We start from the raw sequence: 22,890 nt of genomic DNA, 5'->3' as shown, positions 1-22,890 counted from the left end.
AGATAAAAAGTTGTTTTTTTCAGTATGTTTATGGTGCATCCTGGTGGAAAGACTGCCCTCTTCACAAATAACTTCAGTATCTAAGAAGGAGATACTATGAGTATGACAGGTGTGAGTGAACTTCAGGTTGGTTGTAAGAGAATTAATCCAAGAAATGAAAAGCTGGAGGGACTCCTTAGATGATGTCCAGATGAAAAAAATATCTATAAATCTAAACCAGTAGGCCATCTGTTGAAAATAAGGATGGACATATAAATATTGTTCCTCAAAGTTAGTCATAAATAAGTTAGCTATACTAGGGGCAGCCGTGGTGCCCATGGCTACCCCTTGATTTTGTTGAAAAAAATCTTGATCGAACTTAAAATAGTTCCTAGTGAGAACTAGGGTAGTTAGGTCCAACAGGAACTTGGTGGAAACTCTGTCTGAAGTGTCCCGTTGATCTAAAGTAGACTCGACGACTTTGAGAGCTTCGATCTGAGGTATGCTTGTATAGAGGGACACGACGTCCAGAGTTACCAGGATGCTGTTAGAAGAAAGGAGACCAATCCCTTCGATTCTTCGGAGGAAATCTGAAGTATCCTTAATATAGGATCTAGCCTGACAAACAAAGGGTTGCAAAAAATAATCGAGAAATTGGGACAAAGGTTCTAGTATGGTGTTCTTCAGGGAGACTATAGGTCTGCCCGGGGGAGATGTAAGGGATTAATTAATTGAACACCGGAGTTGTCTCAAAACCGAAAAACTAACTGCCCCTATGGTGGCTCATAATTTAAAACACCACCACACATTTGTCCAACTTAGGTGGTGCGTATTGGAACAAATTCCTATTACCTTCAAGGGAGACAGACAAAATCATCTATTGGTCAGAGAGAACTTTTGGATATTCAACTTACGAGCATTCTCTCCTCATGGCCTGAACGAGAACGTTGATAAATGTTTCACATAAAGGTTATTTTCGTATTACTTTGATTATCATGTATTGTTGACATCTCCCCTACGTCATCACGTATGCGTTGTTTCAGGTGGGGCCCTTTAAAGCGTTCTATAAGAACTCCTTGTTTCAGACATTCATTTGTCAAAGCAGCTTGATTGTGCCGCTGCCGGGGACTATTTCGTCCTTTCAATTTCAGGACTTGGCGTGTTTGAAAAAAAAAAAATTTTCAGTTATTTCATTAATTTTCTTGCTCCCTCCTGACGAGGATATTGAAACAGGACCTGTCGAGTGAGCAAAAATGAGCAGTGAACTATATTGAAGAACGAGCAAAACTTATAGCGAACATTATTGAACAGCCCTTTTGATGGTACGGGACTGAGTGATTTAAATATCATGGCGAATGGATTGATAGCCATGATTTTCCAATGAGTACTTTTCACACAAGCGGGACCGATTAATAAGAGGAATTGAACAGCTATGATTGAGGAACTTTGAACTTTGTCCTGTTTTTGATTCACCGAGTTAAGTATCTCACTGTTTTTCACCATTCATTTTCACGAACTATTAGAGACAGGTGCACAGGGCTTGTGGCGCTGTGGTTTGTCGAAATAGACTGAGGATATTGCATTGTTATTCATCTTTGTTTTTTGGTTTTTTGATGATTTTTTGTCATTTTTTATATTTTGGTTTTTTCACTTTTCACATTTTGTGTTTTCTTATATTAGGTTTCAGGGAGATTTTCTTTGGGGTGATTTTCTCTCCTGTTGTTTTAATCTGGAGATGATCGTGCTTCCAATTATTTGGTAATATATATTTATATTCTTCTATATAAATTATATATATTAAAGGGATAATATGATGTACGGGGCAGGGTTTATTTAGATTTATTTCTAAGTGCTTGACACTGTATAAACACCTGCCCGGGGCCAATGGTTGAAACGAGGGTATTGGGCCCGTACTGATTGATCCTTTTATCTATCTTATTTACTTCTCTCATTTTGTTTTCTTTAATTCCAATTTGGGGAAGCACACTTTTCTTTATCACCTCTAGGGTTATTCAAGGACAGATCATCACCATTAATACCAATTTTTTGTAATTTACATTATTGTCAGTATTGGTATTCATATTTGTATTTTGGTTTTTTTTGAAATTCTAGATAGACACCTAGCTAACCATAGAAAATTAACATTTTATATACTGTACTAGTGAGTAATTTTAGAGCACGTGGGATGTAATTTCATAGAGGAGTTTTTGTGTATAAACCCAGTTGTACACATGCAAAAAGGCAGTATATGTAAGTAAATTCTTGCAGTATATGTAAGTATGTACAGTGTGTTGTGTTTTGTTTTTTTACCTGACCTGAGGGTAGGCATGTTCAGGGAAGGCTTTTGGACAAAGCATGGGTGGAGTCACAAAGTAGGTTATAAAATACTCATCTATACCTGTACCTCTGCTGCACACATTTACACCAGTTCCTGAGCAGGCATAAATGTACATGGCCTCATTTTAGCCACAATAAATAAAAGATAAGTTAAAAGATAAAATAGATGCCTACTAGGCCTCCCAACCTGGGTAACCTGATATAAAATTATTCTAATGACATTTTACAGGTCCTCCTTCTGAAGATGGGGGTGCCAAGGTCACAGAATATACTGTAGAGATGGCAAACTCTGAGCAAAGTGATCACTGTCTTGTGTACCAAGGTTCTGAGTTAGAATGCATTGTAAGCAGCCTGTTACCAGGAAGGACATACTGCTTCTGGGTAAAAGCAGCAAATAAAGCTGGGGTAAGCTCTGTTCTTTAATACTATTCATTTGTTGTTTGACCTCATTTAAATGTATAAGAATATATATCATCTAGACAGGGGTGTCAAAGTCGATCCTCGAGGGCCGCAATCCAGTCGGGTTTTCAAGATTTCCCCAATGAATATGCATGAGATCTATGTGCATGCACTGCTTTCAATGCATATTCATTGGGGAAATTCTGAAAACCCGACTGGATTGCGGCCCTCGAGGACCGACTTCGACACCTGTGATCTAGAATGTAATATAGTTCCACATTAGATTTTAATTTGTATTTTTACTCATTTTTATCTAGTGTGGGCCTCACTCTAAGTCAGAGATAACTACAGCTCCAGGTCCTCCTGAACAGTGTGGTGCACCTGTATTTTTTTGTAAAACAGCTACTTGCGTGGTCATCAGTTGGGAGGTAAGCTACAAAATGTAACATCTGTATTTCATAGTATTAAACCTCTTCACTCATGCAAAACAAGTCAAACGTTTATTTACAGCAATGAAAATAGTTTTTCACATTCCATATTCATGATATACTGTAATATACCCAGTACAGCTTGTTCCTCTTATTTCCTTCTGAATTAGGTGCTCTTTATGCAATGTATTGGCTCTAAAAATCAGAGGAATACCTTTTAGCCACATTTCAAGTTGAATTCAGACATGTCCTTTGTATAAATTGTTTGTAAGTGAACTGCTGTATGTTGATTTAAACCTATACAACTGGAGTCCTTAAAATGTGACCCACAGAATTCATTTTATTTTCCCATCATAATTTCTATACCCACAGCTTGATGTAGCCTATAGAGCAAGTTTTACAATTTTTTTGTATGCACGGTGATAGTGAAGACAAATAGTTTTGAGATACAAATTTAATCCTTAACACCCAGGAATCTGCTGGGATGGCCAGTACATGAAAAAAAGACTTGCACTTGACGTTTGGGTTTTTTTTTATTTTTAATATCTTTATTCATTTTTAAGCCATACAAAAGTGCAACTTATTATACAATCATATTACAATATAAAAGCACTTAAAATCAATCAAATTGTAATCTGTGACAAATAGATATATCACCCCCCATACTCATATTCAAAAATTGCACTAAAATTAAAAAATATTTTCCAACCCTCCTTGACTTTTCATTGGGCAGATTTTAACTTTGAAAGTAATCTATCCATGTTCCAGTATAAAAGGTGAATCTTTCAGCTGCTTTCTATCCTTCTGACCTGACATAGCAATAATTAGCCATTGAATTTGCTGGGATTGTCTGACAAATTGAATCAAATTCCATTTTCCTGAAGGAAAACTTTTTCTATTTTAATTGTATATGATCATCTTTATTTTATAACACTATGCCCAGTGTTCTCCCCAGGGCCTTTCAGCCGGGCGCTCCACCCAGCTAATTTAGATGAGCGCTCGGCTGTAATCTCGATCGCAATCCTACTGCTGCTGCCGCCTTCTGCTCAACATTTTTAAAAAAACCTTCTCACCGGCTTGGAGATTTACCGGGCTGACTCGGCACAGCCTGAATCGCAGGAGCCTGACTTTTTTTTTTTTTTTTTTTAGTTTTTAACGCCAGCAAGCAACTTGAACCCATGCTCCGGGGCTCTAACATGCATGCTGCTTCCCTCCGAAACTGGAAGTCACGTCCCGAGGGGGGAAGAGAAGGGAAGTCGGCATGCACACGCCCCGGAGCATGGGTTCGCTATAGGAGACAGCTCAGCTTACAACTTGCTCTTGCTTGCTTCGGGCTTTCCTCGCTGCCGGGTCCTGCCTACTTTCTGTTTCCGTGAAGGCAGGACCCGGCAACGAGGAAGGCCCGAAGCAAGCAAGAGCAGCGAGTTGTAAGCTTCCCTCTGTTGCTGACTTATGGAAGATAGGTCAGCGATGGAAGGAAGCTTACAACTTGCCTTAGTCCAGCCCCGCACAACGTGCGGCCCAAAACGGATCTCACTGCCGATATGGCTCTCACTCCGCTCTCCTTTGAAGATTAGCTCAGGAGGCAAGATTTAGCCCGAGATCAGATGAATATTAAAGGTCATTTGAAGGCATCTGAGCAGATTGAGGAGAACATGTCCTGTTTTTCCATGCCTAAAAATACCACCTTGTCTAATGTAATCTCTGATCAGATCCTTAAGAGTGATGCAACTATGTATGCTGGACAGTCTCTTCCAGTAAACAGAGCTTTAAAGCCTGCAGCCATACAGAACCAGATGGTCAAAGGGCTCCGAAGTGTAGTATTGCCAAGGGATCTGTCTCACAAGTTTCTGCTGCTGGCAGATGTAAACACAGCACAAGAAATAGAGACTTGTGGCATTCTGTGTGGAAAGCTGATGCATAATGAATTTACTATTACCCATGTAATAGTGCCAAAGCAGTCTGCTGGACCAGTCTACAGTACAGTGATATGGAAAATGTGGAAGAATTATTCAGTGTTCAAGATCAACATGATCTCCTCACAGAAGAGACGGAGAGAAAGAGAGAGGCCTGGACCAAAGGGGAAAGACAGGAGGCAGATACTGGAGAAGGGGGTGGAGTGGGAAGGAAGGAAGGAAAGGAGAAGAGAGAGATGCCAGAGCATTGGAGAGGGGTTGAAGCTGAAATAAATCATGTACAAAGGAGAGAAAGGGCACAGGATATAGAGTTTATTGAAGGGACATAGAAAGAGGGAAGATACCATATGGAACAGAGAGAGGGCAGACACTGGATGGAAAAGGCAGAAAGGGTGGACAGTGGATGCAAGGGGCAGAGATAGGGTGGACAGTAGATGGAAGGGGTAGAGAGAGGGTAGAGGCTGGGTGGAAGGGGCAAAGAGAGAGAGGACAGATGTTGCAAGGAAGGGAGCGAGGACAAATGCTGAATAGAAAGAAGAGAGTGAAGAGAAGATGACTAAAGCCGAAACGACAAAAGATAGAAAAAAAATATTTTTGTTGCTTTATGTAGAATCAAGCAGTATTGTAACTGTATTGATTAAAATTTATCAATAGGAAATGGAAATAAGGCAATTTTGGGGGGGAATAAACCCCTCAGGTCAGGACAGGATACCATAACAGCTGTATACTGTACTGTCTTGAAGAAAGATTTGGCCTCTGAAAGCTAATTGAAAAATGGATTAGTCCAATAAAATTGTATTTTCATATTTCTCATTATTTTATTTCTATTTGTTAATTTGTAAAGTGGTGACTTATGTAGAAGTTTTTTTCAAATTTACATCTACTGTCTTTATATTTTGCACAGTATTAGGGGACATGTGTCACTGTTTCTGTCGTGTTGCATTGTATGCAGAGTCTGGTTTCTTGGTTCAGTTTAACTTTTGTCTACATATTTCTATTTTTAGTTTGTGATTATTCCATATTGGGCGAGGGTGTATCTGTCTGTGTGTATAAAAGGGACATGGCTTTCTGTTAGCAATGACTGTACAGGATCAATTGACTGTGTAGGATCTGGTTTGTTTAGTGTTACAATGCGTGTGTTGGTGTTCTAGTGCTCACTGCAGTGTTTAAGATGCTGCCTTTTCCTAGATGCACCCTTATTGTGTGACTCATGGATTATTACTAAAAATATCTTTTTTTATATAGAGGAGGGGGTTGTTAAAAAAATGATTAGCACTGGCTGTCATATATACTAGGTACACCACTGGATTTAATGACCCTATTCTAACTTTACTGTTGACGTAGTTGTTGTCCCACCCAACACACAGACACACACATTATAAAGAATTAAATTAAAGTTGTATTATCATCAAGCATCTTTCAAATGACATTATAAGCAAATAAAAATAAAATATTTTTAATACATTGCCAATTATTACCTGCATCTTTACCTATACTGTTTTGCCCTAGCTCTTACTTTGCACTATAGCAAAATAAAAAAGAAGCAGATAAAGATCAATCACACAGGTGCCCTTCAAGGCTCAGTAACACCTCTCCATAAATTATGTGGAAGAGATCTGGAAGTGGGGATAGCATCTATTTCATATCCTCAATAAGACCTCAGGAAGGAACCTAGTGATCAAAACATTATTAGAGATGTTGTACAGCCATTTCTTGTATGACTGGATGAGCTATATTTATCTTTTTCTTTTAGTTGTTTAAATTCATGCAGAAATAAATGGTTAGATTGAACCTAATGACTTCATTAACGCATTTCCCTTTTTTAAACCTCTATACTATTTGAAAGAGGGTGAATATCTAATTATTCACTTCTAGAATTGAATACTTCTTAAATTTAGTAAAAATATTCTGGCACAAGTGTCAAACCTTAAAAAAGGAAGTCATATCGAGCATTGGAAAATAATAATAATTAACTAATAAAAATAGTAAACATTTAATTTTCCCCACTACCAAATTTCCCCGCCCCGCCTCACCCGGCTACTTTTTCATGCCACCCGGCTGGAAAAAATTTCTGGGGAGAACACTGACTATGCCTAACAGGCACCATTTGTGCACGTGTGTGTTAGAATACTAGCATGTACATGCATATACTGTACACATAGGTGCAGAAATGCAAGCAGTATTTTTTAACATATGCACACAACTGCCTTAGTGTGTAAATGCAAAAGGATGAAGCATGGCCATGTTTTCCACTTATGTGCACAACTTAGAGATGTCTGTAAATTCCACATGTAAGTTCCACACTTATGCAGGCCCATTTATGCCTGCTCTAGATTTGGTGTCAGTGGGTGCTCTTAAATATATGTGTGTTTCTGCCAACTGCTAGCTTCTATAACCGAATGTGTGTGAATAGGTGCTCCCTGTGCCCAGATATAGAATTTCCCCTTATATGGTCTATGAGATAGCAACAGATAAATGGTGGAACACACATACCTGGTGCTAAAAAGTCAAACAGGAAACTAAAAAAATTAGCACCATAAAAGTAGTAGTCCAAGTTAGAAAAAAATCAACAACCCAATGTCCACAGGTTTATCCCAGGACAAGCAGGCAGCAAATTCTTAACTGATGGGTGACGGCACCGACGGAGCCCCGGTACGGACAATTTTAGAGTGATTGCACTCTTAAGAACTTAGAAAGTTCTAGCAGGCCGCACCGCACACGCGCGAGTGCCTTCCCGCCTGACGGAGTCGCGCGGTCCCCAGTTTCTTAGTTTCCACGGAGCTAAGAAGATTGCGTTTTTTTCAACGGCCGTTGAAAATCCTCTTGCCTTCCCACTCGCACGTATTTTTCGGTCTGGAAGTTTTTCTTCCTCGGTTTCTTTTCATTTAGTATTATTTAAAAAAAAAATATATTTTTTTTTTTTGTTCTTTTCTTCGCCTCGCCCCGGCGGGGCCTGTTGGCACAATCGAAGCCTCCGCCTTCGATTTAGCGGAGGCCGTGTTCACCTTCATGCCCCCGCAGCCAGGCTTCAAGAAGTGTCAACGGTGTGCGCGGCCCATCTCTTTGACCGACCCCCACAACTGGTGCCTTCAGTGCCTGGGTCCGGATCACAACGCCTCCACCTGCACCCGTTGCGCTTCTCTTAAAAAACGCACCTTGAAGAACCACCAAATCCAACAACGACTTCTTTTCGGTGCCGGGATGGAACCATCGACATCCACTCCGACGTCGGCTGCCCCTTCTAAATCGGCACCGACTCTTTCGACACCGTCGGAGCTACCTCCGTTGTCGCATCCCTCAGGTAAGCTGGCTAAGAAGCCTTCCTCTTCCCTGGAGCATCCTCCAGCCGATCCTGCAGTGAGTCCAGTCCTGCCGGCCTCGAGGTGCCCCCGTAAGCGCTCCGCTCCCATTGAGGTGAGTGCCACATCATCGGCCTCCTCATCTCCTGAGCGTTGAGCGGCACCACAGGTACCGAAGAAAAAGAAAGCGGTACCGGTGCCTTCTTTGGATGACCGCATAGCGGCTATCCTACAGGTCTAGCTTCAAGAGCAGTTGCAACATCTTCTCCCTGCTCTTCTGGCACCGAACCTCCCAGCCCCGGTCTGGTCTGAGCATATGGCACCGCTGGTTGAGCAGCCCTTATTGTCGGTGTCGACACTTTCAGCACCGATTCCTCCTGTTTCCGCTTCCATGCCCATTTTATCTGCGGAACCCAGGACCTCGCACCATGCGGTGCAGACGGTGTCCGAATCGGCACTGTCTCCCGATACCGCTCGGCACCGTATCACTTCTCACGGTGCCACTTCCTTACACTCCGGTAAATTGGTGCGCAAGTCCCACCATACTGCACCCTCGACCCCGATTTCTCGAGGTCAGGGTTCACAGGTTCGTGATCCTGACTTGTGGGATGATTCTGAAGAGCCTATGGGTACCGAGGAAGCAGTTTCTTCGGACGAGGAAGATACCTCTCTCCAAGAGCCGCCTTCTAAACCTGACCAGTCCTCCTTCACTAAATTCTTGAAGGAGATGTCTGACTCTGTCTCTATCCCTTTGGAATCTGATTCCAAAAAATCCCAGGCTTTCCTTGAAGCCCTGGATTTTGATCAGCCTCCAAAGGAGTTCCTCAAGTTACCTCTGCACGACATCCTTAGGGAAACTTTTTACAAGAATTTGGAGACCCCTTTGACAATTCCAGGAGCTCCAAGAAAATTGGACACCCTATATAAGGTGATCCCTATCCCAGGTTTTGATAAACCACAACTCCCCCATGAGTCTTTACTCGTGGAGTCCACTCTCAAAAAATCAGCGGGCTCTAGTGTCTATGCCTCTGTCCCTCCTGGCAGAGAAGGGAAGACCATGGATAAATTTGGAAAACGGTTATACCAGAATGCTATGCTGGCTAACCGTTCTGGTAATTATGCTTTTCACTTTTCTTTCTACCTAAAGCATTTGATCCAACAGCTGTCTTCCCTCCAGAAATACTTCCCTCAGCGTAAGGTCCCTTTATTCCAGCAATATACTTCCAGTCTGCTCCAACTGAGTAAGTTCATGGTACGTTCCATCTACGACACCTTTGAGCTGGCATCCAGGTCTACTGCCATGGCAGTTACCATGCGCCGCCTAGCTTGGCTTCGGGTCTCGGAGCTTGTTGTAAATCACCAGGACCGCTTGGCAAATGCTCCTTGCTTAGGTGACGAGTTGTTTGGTGAATCCTTGGACACCACCACACAAAAACTGTCTGCTCACGAGACCCGATGGGATACCTTACTCAAAAACAAGAAGAAGCCTCCACCAGCTCGCCCTTTCCGGCCACACATGTCTTACCAGCGTCGCTATTCTGCTCGGCCTCTCCATCCTCCTCAGAATCAACCCAGGAGGCAGCGTCAGCAGCAACACCAGCAGACTCGTCCACCGCAGCAGCAACCTGTAAAACCAGCTGCTCTACCCAAATCAACTTTTGACTTGCTTCTCAGGGACATAGCCAGTCTCCCTCCATCTTCCCCGCTACCACAGCCTATCGGAGGTCGCCTGCACATCTATTTCACCTGTTGGGAACTCATCACCTCAGACCAATGGGTACTAAACATCATTCGCCACGGGTATTCTCTCAACTTTCTGACTCTTCCGCCAGACAGTCCTCCTAAAGAGTCTGCTTCCAACTCCTCTCAGTCCCCCCTCCTGCTTCAGGAGGTCCAATCCCTTCTTCTTCTGAACGCCATAGAGGAAGTTCCTCTAGATCAGAGGGGGCAGGGATTTTACTCCCGTTATTTTCTGGTCCCAAAAAAGACGGGAGATCTCAGACCTATCCTGGATCTCAGGGACCTCAACAAATGTTTAGTCAGGGAAAAGTTCAAAATGCTCTCTCTGGCCACGCTTTATCCTCTTCTTTCTCGGGGCGACTGGCTATGCTCCCTCGACCTCAAAGAGGCATACACTCACATACCCATACATCAGAACTCCAGACGGTATCTCAGATTCCAAATCCATCACCGTCATTATCAATACCGTGTGTTACCCTTCGGCCTAGCCTCATCTCCAAGGGTATTCACCAAGTGTCTGATAGTGGTGGCTGCCTTTCTCAGGTCTCACAGTCTCCAAGTATTCCCTTACCTGGACGACTGGCTAATCAAAGCTCCTTCATCTCAGCAGGTGGTTCAAGCCATCAATCACACCATCTCCTTCCTTCAAATCCTTGGATTCGAAATCAATTACCCAAAGTCGCATCTGCTTCCTACTCAGCAACTGCAATTCATTGGAGCGGTCCTCGACACCACTCTTATGAGGGCTTTTCTTCCCTCCGACCATCTACAGACACTGCTCCACCTCTGCCATCAGGTGCTCCTTCAATACTCCATTTCAGCCTGCCAGATGATGGTTCTATTAGGGCATATGGCCTCGACGGTGCACGTCACTCCTCTAGCACGTCTCCACCTTCGTACTCCTCAGTGGACCTTGGCCACTCAATGGTCCCAGGCGACAGATCCGCCTTCACGTCACATATCTGTAACATCGTCGCTCCGACAATCTCTGCAATGGTGGTCGAACTCCTCCAATCTTTCCAGAGGTCTTCTCTTTCATCTGCCTCCTCACTCCATGATCATTACCACGGATGCTTCCCCATATGCCTGGGGCGCACACATGGACCATCTTCGCACGCAAGGTCTGTGGACGGTCCAGGAACGAGCTCATCATATCAATTTTCTGGAACTCAGGGCAATGTTTTATGCTCTCAAAGCGTTTCAACATCTTCTCTGTCCCCAGGTTCTTCTTCTGTGCACAGACAATCAGGTAGCCATGTACTACATCAACAAGCAAGGTGGAACAGGCTCTCGCCTGTTATGTCAGGAAGCCCAAAAGATTTGGTCTTGGGCAACAGCTCAAAGTCTCTTTCTGAAGGCGGTGTACATTCAGGGTGAACAGAATTCCTTAGCAGACAACCTCAGCAGGATTCTTCAACCTCACGAATGGACCCTCGACCCTGTCCCTCTACGGTCCATCTTTGCTCAATGGGGCACTCCTCAGGTGGACCTCTTTGCAGCTCCCCACAATCATCAACTGCCCCTCTTTTGTTCCAGACTCTACTCCCCTCATCGTCTGACACCAGATGCTTTTCTGCTCAATTGGGTGGACCGATTTCTTTATGCCTTTCCTCCCCTTCCTCTCATGTTGCGGACATTGTTCAAGCTTCAGAGGGAGAAGGCCACCATGATTCTCATTAGAGAATGACACGGTGGCAGTTTACCCGCGGCCACCGCATTTTAGCCGCGGGTCACCGCCGAAAACGGGGAAGAAAACTAGCAGTCGCTGCGGCGACGGGGACAAGGCCATTCACCGCCCGCGGGGCGGTGAATGGGTCTTGTCCCCGCAGTGAGGCATGAAGGATCGTGCGGTCCCCGCAGCTCACACCCGCCTGCCCAATCGATTCTAGTGTTTAGCCAGCTCTCTCCCTTCTCCTCACCTTAGTTTGTAGATTTTCTTTTTCGGCGACCCGCACGCTATCAGAGAGCCGCGCACCCGCTGCTGCTCAGTTTCGATCTTCTGCTCTGACGCAACCGGAAACAGGAAGTTGCAGCAGAGCAGAAGATTGAACACTGAGCAGCCGCGCGTGTGCGGCTCTTTGGGAAAGCGTGCAGGTCGCTGAAAAAGAAAGCCTGCAAATTAAGGTCAGGAGAAGGGAGAGAGCTGGCTAAACACTAGGATCGATTGGGCAGGCGGGTGGGGGCTGCGAGGACCGTGCGATCGCTAGTGTTCCCGGCTCAGACTGTAAGGAGGGAGTGAAAGGGAAAAGGATTCTGGGCCAAGGTGATGAAAACGGAAAGAAAAACCCACAGCAGGAAAGAAAGGGAAGGACAGGCAGGTGAGCCAGATGCTAGAAGCAGGGGGGGGGGGAAGAAAGAGGGAAAAAAGCTAGATGGGGTTGAAAAGAAGAGACACACTGGTATGGAAGAGGAAGATAGGGGAAATCTGGACACAGGAAGGTAACAGAAAGAGGGGAAATTATGTGCATGGGGCATAGGGACAGAGACAAAAAGGGGACATGCCATGGGGATGGAATATGGACACAGGGGGGGGGGCAATGGCAGATACATAGGGGAGATATTAGAAAAGTATATAAAATCGTACCCGTTTGAGGCTTTTATGTATGTGACGGTGACGGGGCGGTGAATGGGGTTGCAGTGGCGGTGACAGGGCGGTGAATGGGGTGGCAGTGGCGGTGACGGGGCGGTGAAGGGAATGGCGGTTACGGGGCGGTGCAGAGGATGGTGAGACGGGGACGGGGCGGTGACGGGGACCAATTTTTTCACCGTGTCATTCTCTAATTCTCATCACTCCACGGTGGCCTCGTCAACATTGGTACTCCCTTCTTCTTCAACTCAGTTCCCCCTTGTACTTGTGGTTCCCCATAATTTGAAAAATCTGTCCCTGTCCACTTTCTCTATGCCCTTCATGATCTTGAAGGTTTCTATCATGTCTCCTCTGAGTCGTCGCTTTTCCAGCGAGAAAAGCCCCAGCTTTGACAGACTGAAAAAGCTGGGGCTTTTCTCGCTGGAAAAGCGACGACTCAGAGGAGACATGATAGAAACCTTCAAGATCATGAAGGGCATAGAGAAAGTGGACAGGGACAGATTTTTCAAATTATGGGGAACCACAAGTACAAGGGGGCACTCAGAGAAATTGAGAGGGGAAAGGTTTAGAACAAATGCCAGGAAGTTCTTTTTCACCCAGAGGGTGGTGGATACATGGAACGCGCTACCGGAGGATGTGATAGGCAGAACCACGCTACAGGGCTTCAAGGAGGGTCTGGACAGGTACCTGGAGGACAAAGGGATTGAGGGGTACAGATAAGGGTAAAGGTAAGGTTAGAGGGATAGGATTAGAGGCAATTTGTAAAATTAGTCAGAGACCACTGTTCAGGCAGTGGGCCTGATGGGCCGCCGCGAGTGCGGACCGCTGGGCAAGATGGACCTCTGGTCTGCCTCAGCGGAGGCAACTTCTTTTGTTCTTATGTTCATACTGCTGCCAGTATTTCCTACTCTACTTACGCAGCATCAGCAATTTCTACTTCATCCCAACCTGCCATCTCTCCACCTGACAGCTTGGTTTCTCTCGGCCTAACCACTGCTCCTGTCTCTCTCTCAGCAGGTTCGTTCCATTCTAGAGGCCTCCAGGAAACCGTCCACTCTTCAATGTTACCAACAAAAGTGGACTCGTTTTTCTTCCTGGTGTCTCCTTCATCATCATAATCCCACTTCACTACCGGTGGAACAGCTGTTGGATTACTTGCTTTCTTTGTCGGACTCCGGCCTCAAGTCTACGTCAATCAGAGTTCACCTCAGTGCCATTACTGCTTTTCATGAGCCCGTTCAAGGAAAACCCCTCACAGCTCATCCTCTGGTTGCCAGGTTCATGAGGGGCCTTTTCAATGTCAAACCACCTCTTAAGCCCCCTTCCATTACCTGGGATCTTAATGTGGTTCTCTCCTCTCTCATGAAGCCTCCTTTCGAACCATTAGCCACGGCTCATCTCAAATTTCTCACTTGGAAAGTGGTCTTCCTTATTGCCCTCACCTCTGCCAGGAGGATCAGTGAGTTGCATGCACTAGTGGCTGATCCACCTTTCACTGTTTTTCACCATGACAAGGTGGTTCTCCGTACACATCCAAAGTTTCTCCCTAAGGTTGTATCTGATTTTCACCTCAACCAGTCCATTGTCTTACCTGTCTTCTTCCCGAAGCCTCATTCCCACCCTGGGGAACAGACTTTGCATACTTTGGACTGTAAGCGTGCCTTGGCTTACTATTTAGAGCTCACTAAGCCTCATAGATCATCTCCCCAACTTTTTCTATCTTTTGATCCCAATAAGTTGGGTCACCCTGTTTCTAAATGTACGATATCCAATTGGCTTGCTGCCTGCATCTCGTTCTGTTATGCTCAGACCGGACTGCCCCTGGTAGGTTCTGTCGTGGCCCATAAGGTTAGAGCTACGGCAGCATCTGTAGCTTTCCTCAGATCCACGCCTATTGAGGAAATCTGCAAGGCTGCTACTTGGTCCTCAGTTCATACTTTTACATCTCATTATTGTCTGGATGCATTCTCCAGACGGGATGGATGTTTCGGCCAATCTGTTTTACAAAATTTGTTTTCCTAATGGCCAACCTTCCCTCCATCCCTCTTTTTGTTAGCTTGGAGGTCACCCATCAGTTAAGAATATGCTGCCTGCTTGTCCTGGGATTAAGCACAGTTACTTACCGTAACAGATGTTATCCAGGGACAGCAGGCAGATATTCTTACGTCCCACCCACCTCCCCGAGTTGGCTTCTTAGCTGGCTTATCTTAACTGGGGACCGCGCGCCTCCGTCGGGCGGGAAGGCACTCGCTCGTGCGCAGCGTGGCCTGCTAGAACTTTCTAAGTTCTTAGAGTGCAATCACTCTAAAATTGTCCGTACCGGTGCTCCGTCGGTGCCATCACCCATCAGTTAAGAATATCTGCCTGCTGTCCCTGGATAACACCTGTTACGGTAAGTAACTGTGCTTTATAGATAAGGTAATCCGACAAGGCAGTGTTTCACAGTTTCTTATTTTGTAAAGTGACTTCATTTTGTCATGTTATTTTTTATTCATTATTTAACACTCATTTACTTTCATTTCATATAGATTTATAGGTATCTTTCTTCATATTTTTGAACTGTCTGTCTTATGCACATTTGCCTAGTGTACACATTAGATTTCATCTAACATTATTTTCACTTTTGGTATTATGTTTTTAGTGTTGGTTTATCACACCTTTGGCAACACACACCCACTCTCTCTATTGTGTTATCTTTTACAGCTGATATATTAATATCATATTTCCATAGGACCCCTGATGAAGGCTTGTCCATTAGCTGAAACACGGACCTTGTAGAGTCCTCTTATCTCTGTCCATTGGGTCTTCTGCTGCTGTTTGATGATATTATATTGGTTTACACTGCTACTGTACTACTTTCAGAATAAATACTGAACATCAATATCCAACATTGCAATTTATTATGTTTATATAGACTATTGCTTTACAGCTTGTCAGCTGCACCATATTGTCTTATATCACCAGCATACTCTTTCATATCAAGCAGCTCATTATGATAAACATTTTCGTCCACTGCTATTTAGATCCAGCGCCTATGAACATTTTAGAAAACTATTGAAAATCTTTTTATTCTCAAAATTTCTGACTAATTAGATCTTTTGCATTCTTCATAACATAATATGTATTTTCTAACATCATCTTTTGTTAGCCGTATTGAATTTATGGCTAAGCAGTCAAGAAATTTGTTGTTATGTTTGTTGGTCCACCCCAGATCATCAACTCCACTTTTTTTGCTGCTGTTTTTGGTTTCTCCGTATTTCAAGTGGAGTACAGAGGTTTTTCTTTTGTTTGCTATGTTTCACCAAAGCAGGTTGCATCAAGGGTCATAATCTGTTAGAAATTCTCAGTTATATAATAGCTCATAGCAAATGAAACTTGGGGCTCCTTTTACAAAGCTGCACTAGGGCCTTATCGCATGGAATAGCGCGCGCTAAATTGCCGCACGCACTAGCCGCTACCACCTCCTTTGGAGCAGGCGGTAGATTTCCGGCTAGCACGCTATGGCGCGCGCTAATCCGATGCATGCGTTAAAACCGCTAGCGCGGCTCTGTAAAAGGAGCCCTTAATGTGGACAAATGCAAAGTGATTCATATTGGGAAGAATAACCTAAATCATAGTTACCAGATGCTAGGGTCTACCTTGAGGGGGTCAGCACCCAAGGAAAAGATCTGAGTGTCATTGTAGACAATATGCTAAAACCTTCCACCCAATGCGCAGTGGTGGCCAAAAAAGCAAACACGATAGTGGAATTATTAGAAAAGAGATCGTAAATAAGACTAAGAATGTAATGGTCTATCATTCCATGATGCGCTCTCACCTTGAATATTGCATTCAATTCTGGTTGCAGAATCTCAAAAAAGATATAGCAGAACCAGAAAGGGTTCAAAGAAGAGCAACCAAGATGACAAAGGAGATGGAACTCCTTTCATATGAGGAAAGGCTAAAGACGTTAAGGTTCTTCAGCTTGGAAAAGAGATGGCTGACGGGAGATATGATTGACGTTTACAAAATACTGAGAGGAGTAGAATGGGTACAAGTGGATCGATATTTATTCCATCAAAAATTTCAAAGACTAGGACACAAAATGAAGTTAACAGGAAAATACTTTTAAAACCAATAGGAGGAAATATTTTTTCACTCAGAGAATAGTTAAGCTCTGGAACACATTGCCAGAGGATGTGGTAAGAGCGGTTAGCATAGCAGGTTTTAAAAAAAGGTTTGAACAAGTTTCTGGAAGAAAAGTCCATAGTCTGCTATTGAGACTATAATGTGCGCATATGGGGGAATCTACTGCTTGCCCTGGGATTGGTAGCATGGAATGTTGCTACTATGTAGGTTTTTGCCAAGTACTTGTTACCTGAATTGGCCACTGTGGAAACAGCATACTGGGCTAGATGGACCATTGGTCTGACCCAGTATGGCTATTCTTATGTTCTAAATATTAATACATCTAGCAGTTACACAACCAACTATGTACCCAAGGAAAACTTTATGCTGTCACTGAAAATGAAAATTTCCAACAGATTGTGAGCCCTGATGCAGCCTCCATTGGGCCACGTTGGGTCATCTTATAGTAAAACGTGGGCTTTTTTTATTTAGCCAACTTCTTGTATAATGCTGCATGGTGGTACAATGATCTTTAAGGGTATCATTCATTTCTTTTGACTCTTTTCCCCAAATGGTATGATGAAAGATTGGACTATATGGAGTTCCAGAACAGATGCACTGCAACAGATAGGTGCCAAGAGTCCTATAACCTAGCAGCAGACAAATCTTGACACTAAGATGTTATGGTTTATTAAAATTTAGTGAATCACCTTTCCTCAGGAAGATAACAAGGTGATATACATTTAAAATCAAAATAAGATAAAAAGGAAGGAACGCCATTTCATTATACGAGGGTCATTTCATAAATAATGCACACTATTTTTTTAAATTTAAATGTTTTAATTTTTTCAAGTATTTCTTTACAATCCTTCAATATAGTCTTCCTGCTTTGCAATGACCCAAGTCCCAACTTCATTATTCCATCCAAGACACTGTTTTTGTTCAGTTGCCGAATGGCACCGGTATCCAAGCCATTCGGCAACTGAACTAAAAAGGTGTCTTGGATGGAATAATTAAGCTTCCTGGATGTTGGGACTTGGTCATTGCAAAGCAGGGAGACTATATTGAAGGATTGTAAAGAAATACTTGAAAAAAAAAATAAACATGTAAATAAAAAAAAAATAGTGTGCATTATTTATGAAATAATCCTCGTAGGAAAGGAAGAGAAGAAAAAAAAGAAGTCAGTTATAAGTATAGAAGATAAGTAGATAGTAGATTGTGGACTAGTGAAACCCCAGAAGGCTATCTCCTCCTCCTCCCCGCCACCTGCTGAATCAAGATGGCTTTGCCAACAGATAGGAGGAGGCAGCCCTCCAGCGGGGGAGAAGCAGGAGCGTGGAAAGCTTGCTCCTTCTGATACACCGCTGGACCACCAGGATTTAGAAAAGGTGTGTAAAAAAAAAAAAAATTAAGTCAGCTGGCACGGATCCCTCATGTCCCAGCTGGTATGCCACTAGACCACCGGCGGGGGGGGGGGGGGGGAGGAGGAGGTTACAGGGCAGGGCAGTGGGACAGGGTGCAGAGCCTGGCAGGGAGTGAGGGGAGCTGGGTGCAGAGCCTGGTATATTTTATTAAATATATTAGTACACAATTTGGTTCAGAATGTTTTTTTTTTCTTGGTTTTCCTCCTCTAAACCTGGGTATGTCTTATGGTCAGGTGTATCTTATGGAGCTAAAAATACAGTATATTATACATTTACTGTGGATATCCTAGGTTTGAGAAGCACTGAGTTAGACTATATGTTCTCTTAAGTATGGAAAACTATTTTTGCAATACTACTTAAATAGTGCCAAATAATAGCACCTTTGATCCCACTCCTAAAATACATTCTTGCATTTAAAGTGTAATATTTTTTGTCTGGGCATTGAAATGTCTGGCCAATGGTCATGTGGCAAGTAACCCCAAGTTTGATAACCAAAAGTTGTGCTCAAAGTTATGTCAGTCTGTTTGCTAGTTTTGTAATGTAGATAGGTATTGAAAAATCATTCAGTGTTCGAATCATACTTCAACCCAGTGGTTTAACCACTATATTTCTTAACTTCAAAACTGCTGTTTAGATTGATCATGATTTATACTTAAATATTTTAATTCTCAATTCTGTTTGTTAGAGTCCATTGTGCAATGGTGCTGAAGTTACAGAATATAGACTGGAATGGGGGAGAATGGAAGGATCTATGCATGTAATATACATTGGTCCATGTTTGAGCTATGAAGTGAAAGGACTTACACCAGCAACAACTTATTATTGCAGAGTACAGGTATACAAAATTCTTTATATCTGTAGCATATAGAGGGTAATTTCATAAGAAGCCACCTGGTATTAGGTGCCAGGGATGCACATAAATGGCGGTATCTGAATCATTTATACACAGACCTCCTAACATAGAAGTATGAAGGCAGATCAAGGCTAAATAGCCCATCCAGTCTGCCACCCACACCATCCACTATCTCCTCCTCTCCCTAAGAGATCTTTCTAGAACTCAGACACAATCTTTGTCTCCACCACCTCTACTGGGAGAGTATTCCACATTTCTACCACCCTTTATGTAAAAAAGTATTTCCTTAGATTACTGCAGAACCTATCACCTCTTAACTTCATTCTGTGCCCTCTTATGCTGGAGCTTTCAAATGAAAGAAATTTGCCTTATACACATTTATACCATGTAGGTATTTAAATTTTTCTATCATATCTCCCCTCTCCTGCCTTTCCTCCAAAGTGTACATATTGAAATCTTTAAGTCTGTCCCCATACGTCTTATGATTAAGACCATTGATCATTTTAGTAGCCTTCTTCTGGACTGACTCTATCCTGTTTGTCTTTTTGAAGGCATAGTCTCCAGAATTGTACACAATATTATACAGGGGCATCAATACCTCCTTTTTCTTACTGGCCATACCTCTCCCTAAGCACCCTAGCATCCTTCTGGCTTTCACCGTCAACTTTTCAACCTGTTTGGCTACCTTTGATCTTGAACGTAAACCACCTAGTTTATATCTATATTAAGTTTTTCCCTCTTTTGGGGGAAAAACTTATTTTCTGTGTCTCCTGATAGACCGGTACAGTTCTTTACTAATGAGTAATATCTTTTATCCCAGGACAAGCAGGCAGGTATTCTCACTAGTGGGTGATGTCATCTGACAGAGCCCCGATGCGGACGTCTCACAAGCATACTTGCTTGAAGAAATTTCAGAAGTTTCGAGATGCCCGCACCGCGCATGCGCGAGTGCCTTCCCGCCCAATGCACCGGGCGTGTCTCCTCAGTTCTTTTCTTTTCGCGGAGCTGAGAAGTTTCCTTCAACTCTCTGCGCTGAGTGAACCCTTGTTCTTACCTTCTAGTGCCGCGGTTTTGAGTTTAATTTCTCTTAATCTTGTGTTTTCTTCTGTCGTTTTATTATTTTAAAAAAATATATATATATTTTCTCCTAAGTTGCCAACTCTCCCACCATCCCATTGAGGTTAGCTTGGAGGTCACCCACTAGTGAGAATATCTGCCTGCTTGTTCTGGGATAAAGCAATGTTACTTACCGTAACAGTTGTTCTTTAGCACTCTCCAGACCAGTAGAGGTTAATCTTTACGAATGGGTATATATCCAATCATGACCAGCAGGTGGAGACTGAAAACAAAACTGTGGGACAGTATATAATATACTCCCTTCTCTATTTACATCAGTCTTCTTTCAGTCTCCAGCAGGTGTTGAGTGATCTGTACCCATCTCCCTTGGTAGGGCTGTTGGAATTTGTTTAGGGGGTTTCTAGTCCCTGTTTTTGGCCGGACAGAGCTTGGGCGGGCCCTGTTTGGGGGTCCGTCTGACCTCGGGGGTGTCAAACCCTGCGGGTCTCGAGCGGGGTCCCTCCCCCCACTTCCTCCACCTCCCCACATTTTTTTAGAGGAGCCTCAGCAGTAAGCCTTGCCCCCTAAATCAAGCAAGGCATATTGCTTCGAGAGCCTGTGGAGTCTGTTCTGCAAAAAAAAAAAAAAAAATCCTGAGGTAGTGCTGGTCTGCAGGGTTGCTTCCCTGTCAGTTTAATGTTTTTTACTGTATTTTTTCTTTTAACCGGCACTTTGTTTCTAGCTAGGTCGCGTATGGAGCAATTGTGCCCTTCTCCGGGGGAGTGGGACACAATTAGGTCCAGCCGCGAGGCACTCGCGGCCGGACTGAAATCGGTAATTTGGCCCGGTGAGGTGGTGGAGCTCCGTCGGCAGCGGCTGCAGGCGCCCAGAGCTCCCCGCCGATGGTACCTCGCGAGTCGGCTGGGAGCAGTGGGGAAGCCCGGTCTTCCCCAACCGCCCACGGAGGGATTCCCCGAAGGATTCCCTCTCAGCTGATTTTTTGACAGCTGATGCCGACTTGCATGTTTTAGCGGCTGGGACTGTTCAGCTTTCTCAGCCGCTACAGGCCATGGAGGGAGCATTTTTGGCGGGAACTTCGCCATTTTCTCTGTCTGGCCCCTCCATTTTGTCTGCAACCTCAGGTGACCTTCCCCCTGTATTGCAAACACAGGGGCAGGTTTCAGCAGGGACCCCTGCTGGGGCAGGGAGTCCCTGGGGACCCCCAGGGGTTTTTTGTCCCCAATTTAATTTCTTTCTTTGTGCAGACAATTGGAGGTCCCACGTGCACCTGGGGGGTTTCGGGGGTGGTTTCCCTCCGCGCCCCCTATGGCTTTGCCTCCCTCTTTTCGTTTGGCGTCCCCTCTTCCTCCTCCCTCATCCAAGCGCCCGCGGGGGGGCTTGGATTGCGAATTGGTGGTCGGAGGAGCGTGTTGGCATGGTTGAGGACCTGGCTGCTTTGGCGGGCTTCCAGGATCCTCTAGAGGGGACGCCCGCTGGCAGCGCGGCAGCGGGTTTCCCGTCTTCCAGAGCAGATGCGTCCGTGGTGCGCTTTTTATTCAGAGGGATGAGCTTTTAGACCTGATGTAGCAGGTCTCCTTGGTGCTGCATTTTTGAAGTTGCGCCACCGGAGACCCCGCATATGGGGGCCCCTCTGCTTCAGGGGGTCTGTCCTGTTTCCCGCTCTTTTCCTGTGCGTCAGGATTTTCGGGATTTTGTGTTGGCGCAGTGGCCTACGGGCGCCGTTTCGTTTGGTGTGCGCCTTGGCTCATGGGTATCCCATCCCAGAGGGGGATAGGGCTATCTTAATTTCGCCAATGGGGGACGCGGTGGTCTCGGCACTTCCTAAGCGGCATACCGTGCCTGTTATGGACGGTTCTGTTCTTAGGGTCTCTGAGGAGCGTACGTTAGAGACACTTCTTAAGTATAATTTTGATGTCTCTGCCTTGGGGGTCCAGGCGGCTATTTGTGTGGGGCTGGTGGCTCGCACCGTGTTTCGGTGGTCTGAGCATGTCCTGGATCGTGAGTCTGATGACTGGTCCTTAGTGGATCAGGAGGTGGTGAAGTTTTAGATGACTGCCTCGTTCCTCTCGGTTGTTCTAAGTCTGGGACTTTTGGTGGCCGCACGCTGTACCTTGTGGCTGTACCTTGTGGAGTACAGAGGTTTTTCTTTTGTTTGCTATGTTTCACCAAAGCAGGTTGCATCAAGGGTCATAATCTGTTAGAAATTCTCAGTTATATAATAGCTCATAGCAAATGAAACTTGGGGCTCCTTTTACAAAGCTGCACTAGGGCCTTATCGCATGGAATAGCGCGCGCTAAATTGCCGCACGCACTAGCCGCTACCACCTCCTTTGGAGCAGGCGGTAGATTTGGTCGCTTGGTCGGCGCTTGGTCCAAGCGGCGGTTGCCGCGTCCAAAACTGAACTTCCCAAAATTTCCCTTTCGGTGGTTGACTTAGATCCGGTGGTTCAGACTCTGACGGACTCTGAGGTGCCCCGTCTGCCTGAGGACCTTGCCCGCCCGGCATCTCGGATTGGCATTGCCCGGGGGCGTCTGCGGGAATTTCGCAAGTTTCGCCTGGGGCATGGGACTGCTTCTTTCCAGGCTTCCGGTTTTTCCCCGGGGTCGGTTGGCTTAGCGCATGCAGTCTTTTTAGGGGGCCCGTCGGGGGGCTGGGAGTTCCCCCCCGGTTCCCCTGCTGCCCGTCCTGCGCGATGTCTCTTTGCTGGCGCCCCCTTTGGTTCCCGTGGGTGCCCGGCTTCGCA

At 44.7% G+C, this 22,890-nt stretch overlaps 1 protein-coding gene across 5 annotated transcripts in view; it reads left to right on the top strand.

Moving 5' to 3' along the window:
- The window catches only part of LOC117360640 (fibronectin type-III domain-containing protein 3a-like), a 177,552-nt gene that overhangs the window by 118,662 nt on the left and 36,000 nt on the right, over positions 1–22,890 (top strand). For all 5 annotated transcript variants that reach the window (XM_033944726.1, XM_033944722.1, XM_033944723.1 and 2 more), the window contains 3 exons: positions 2,546–2,721; positions 3,033–3,143; positions 18,902–19,051. In XM_033944726.1, the coding sequence (XP_033800617.1) occupies positions 2,546–2,721; positions 3,033–3,143; positions 18,902–19,051 (437 nt within the window). The remainder of the gene's footprint in view (positions 1–2,545; positions 2,722–3,032; positions 3,144–18,901; positions 19,052–22,890) is intronic.

The sequence above is a fragment of the Geotrypetes seraphini genome, chromosome 5 (assembly GCF_902459505.1).
Source record: "Geotrypetes seraphini chromosome 5, aGeoSer1.1, whole genome shotgun sequence".
Classification (NCBI taxonomy): domain Eukaryota; kingdom Metazoa; phylum Chordata; class Amphibia; order Gymnophiona; family Dermophiidae; genus Geotrypetes; species Geotrypetes seraphini.
This window is presented reverse-complemented; position numbering and strand designations above follow the sequence as displayed.